Source organism: Manacus vitellinus, unplaced genomic scaffold, assembly GCF_001715985.3.
Source record: "Manacus vitellinus isolate BGI_N305 unplaced genomic scaffold, ASM171598v3 scaffold_35_pilon, whole genome shotgun sequence".
Classification (NCBI taxonomy): domain Eukaryota; kingdom Metazoa; phylum Chordata; class Aves; order Passeriformes; family Pipridae; genus Manacus; species Manacus vitellinus.
Window position 1 is genome coordinate 4,336,462 of NW_021940498.1, and position 1,889 is coordinate 4,338,350.

Here is a 1,889-nt window from a genome sequence, read left to right on the forward strand (position 1 = left end):
GCTGGATGTGGCCACCCTGATCACCCCAGTTACCCTGGTCACTCCAGCCTGGCTCGGGCTGGGGTTCAGTACCCCCCCAGCAATGCAGAGCCCCTGCCTTGCCCCTGCCTGCAGCGTAGGCAGTGCTGAGGCCTGAGCAACTCGTCACAGTGGTGGGTGCAAGGCAGTGAACTACAGCACGGGGAAAGGTGGAGGGAGCAGGGGGCAGGCTGCTGCTGGCTGCTGTGGCGGGATGACATGGGAGCAGGCTGGAGTTTGGGGGCAGCAGCACTTGCAGGCCCCCCCTTGATGTCCCACCCCCCCAGTGCACCCCCGAGTGCTGCGGACCTGCAGGCAGGTGTGAAGTGGGGTCTGGGAGCGGAGTTTGGAGCGGGCAGAGGAGCCCCTGGGTGCCAGCATCCACCTGGGGCAGGGTGGGGGAATGTTAGCAAGGCTGTGTGGCCCCCCTGGGAGCTCCCACCCAACCTCCCCAGGACCCCTGGACCCTTCAGCAGTCCAAGGCACGTGTTGCTGGAGCTGGGGTGTCCAGCTGGTCCCCAAGGGGAGGCAGAGCCTGCACCTGGGGGTGAGGTGGGGTTAGTCCTGAGTGATGATGCTGGATGGGACCCCCTGTGTAATCAGGGTGAGAATGGGGGGGCTGGTGGCTGGACTGCCCCTCCCAGCTTCCCGTCCCTGTGCCTCTGTGGGCTTTTTGGGGTGAGGGAGATGGAGATGACCCCCATGCCTGTGCTTTGCCCCCTGCCTGGTGCTGATGCAGCAGGGAGCAGGCTGTGATGCTGAGCCGGGGAGAGGCCTCAGGCAGCTGATGTCAGGGGTCTGGCACCCCATGGGGTGGGCAGCACCCACCCCTGGGGCTCCATGGGCTCTGGATCAACAGCATCCATCCTGGCACCGAAGGGACTGGCCCCACCACTGCATTTCTGCACCGAGATGGTCCCCAAAATCCCCTGGAGCCACTCTCCATCCTACTCTGGCAAGGAGCCTGCCAGGGCATGGCGAGGGCAGTGGCTGCCAGTTTGATGCCAGCTGTGCCAATTTGGTGCTGGCTGTGCTAGGTCGGTGCTGGCCATGCCATGGTTTTGGTGCTGGCCATGCCATGGTTTTGGTGCTGGCCACGCCAGTTCGGTGCTGGCCCTGCAGTGGGTTCAGTTCTTGCTACGATGGTTTGGTGCCAGCTGTGCCATGGGCTTAGTGCCAGCCCTGGGGGGGTTTGGTGCCAGCCATGGTAGTGTTTTGGCACTGGCAGTGCCGTGGGCTCGTTCAGGCTGTGCCGTGGGCTCGGCGCCGGCCATGCTGCCGCTTCAGCCAGCTCAGGAAGTTTTGCTGCAGCGCAGGAAGTGCCGGGGTGACAAACTCCGCTTCCCACCGGCCTCCCCGAGCCCTGCCCATGCTGCCGACCGGCCCTGCGGGGTCCCTGCCGCCTGCCCAGGTAGGGGGGTCACCGCTGGCACGGTGCCAGGTGTGCCGAGCGCGGGCAGGCGGCGGGGCCGGGCCTGAGGGGTCTGGGATGGGAGCCAGGGCTGCCGCTGCTCCCGGCTGCGAGTCTCGCTCCGCCGGCTCCAGTGGGTGTTTCCTGCCCTGGCCTGTGTGCCCACAGGCATTGTTGGCACCCCAGTCCCTGCTGGCCCAGAGCGGGCGCAGCCCGCCCCGGCACAGCGCCCCGAAGGCTGTGCCTTAGAGTCCYGGGGCTGGCATTCCCCCCTGGAGCTGCCCCGGGGCATTTGGGACCCTTGGGAGCTACGTGCAGGACCGCGGGACTTGGGAGGGATGGGGCTGTGGCCTGGCCAGGTGCCAGTGGCTGAACAGCACCCCCAGGACAGAGGGGTGCTCCAGTGGCCTGGGGGACTGGGGTCACCATGGAGGACTGGGGTCACCGTGGGGGACTGGGG

At 67.0% G+C, this 1,889-nt stretch overlaps 1 protein-coding gene across 1 annotated transcript in view; it reads left to right on the forward strand.

Annotated features, from left to right (window-relative positions):
* The window catches only part of ARAP1 (ArfGAP with RhoGAP domain, ankyrin repeat and PH domain 1), a 28,750-nt gene that overhangs the window by 1,145 nt on the left and 25,716 nt on the right, over nt 1-1,889 (forward strand). The window contains exon 2 of the mRNA XM_029961460.1: nt 1,335-1,429. Coding sequence (XP_029817320.1) covers nt 1,335-1,429 — 95 coding nt within the window. The remainder of the gene's footprint in view (nt 1-1,334; nt 1,430-1,889) is intronic.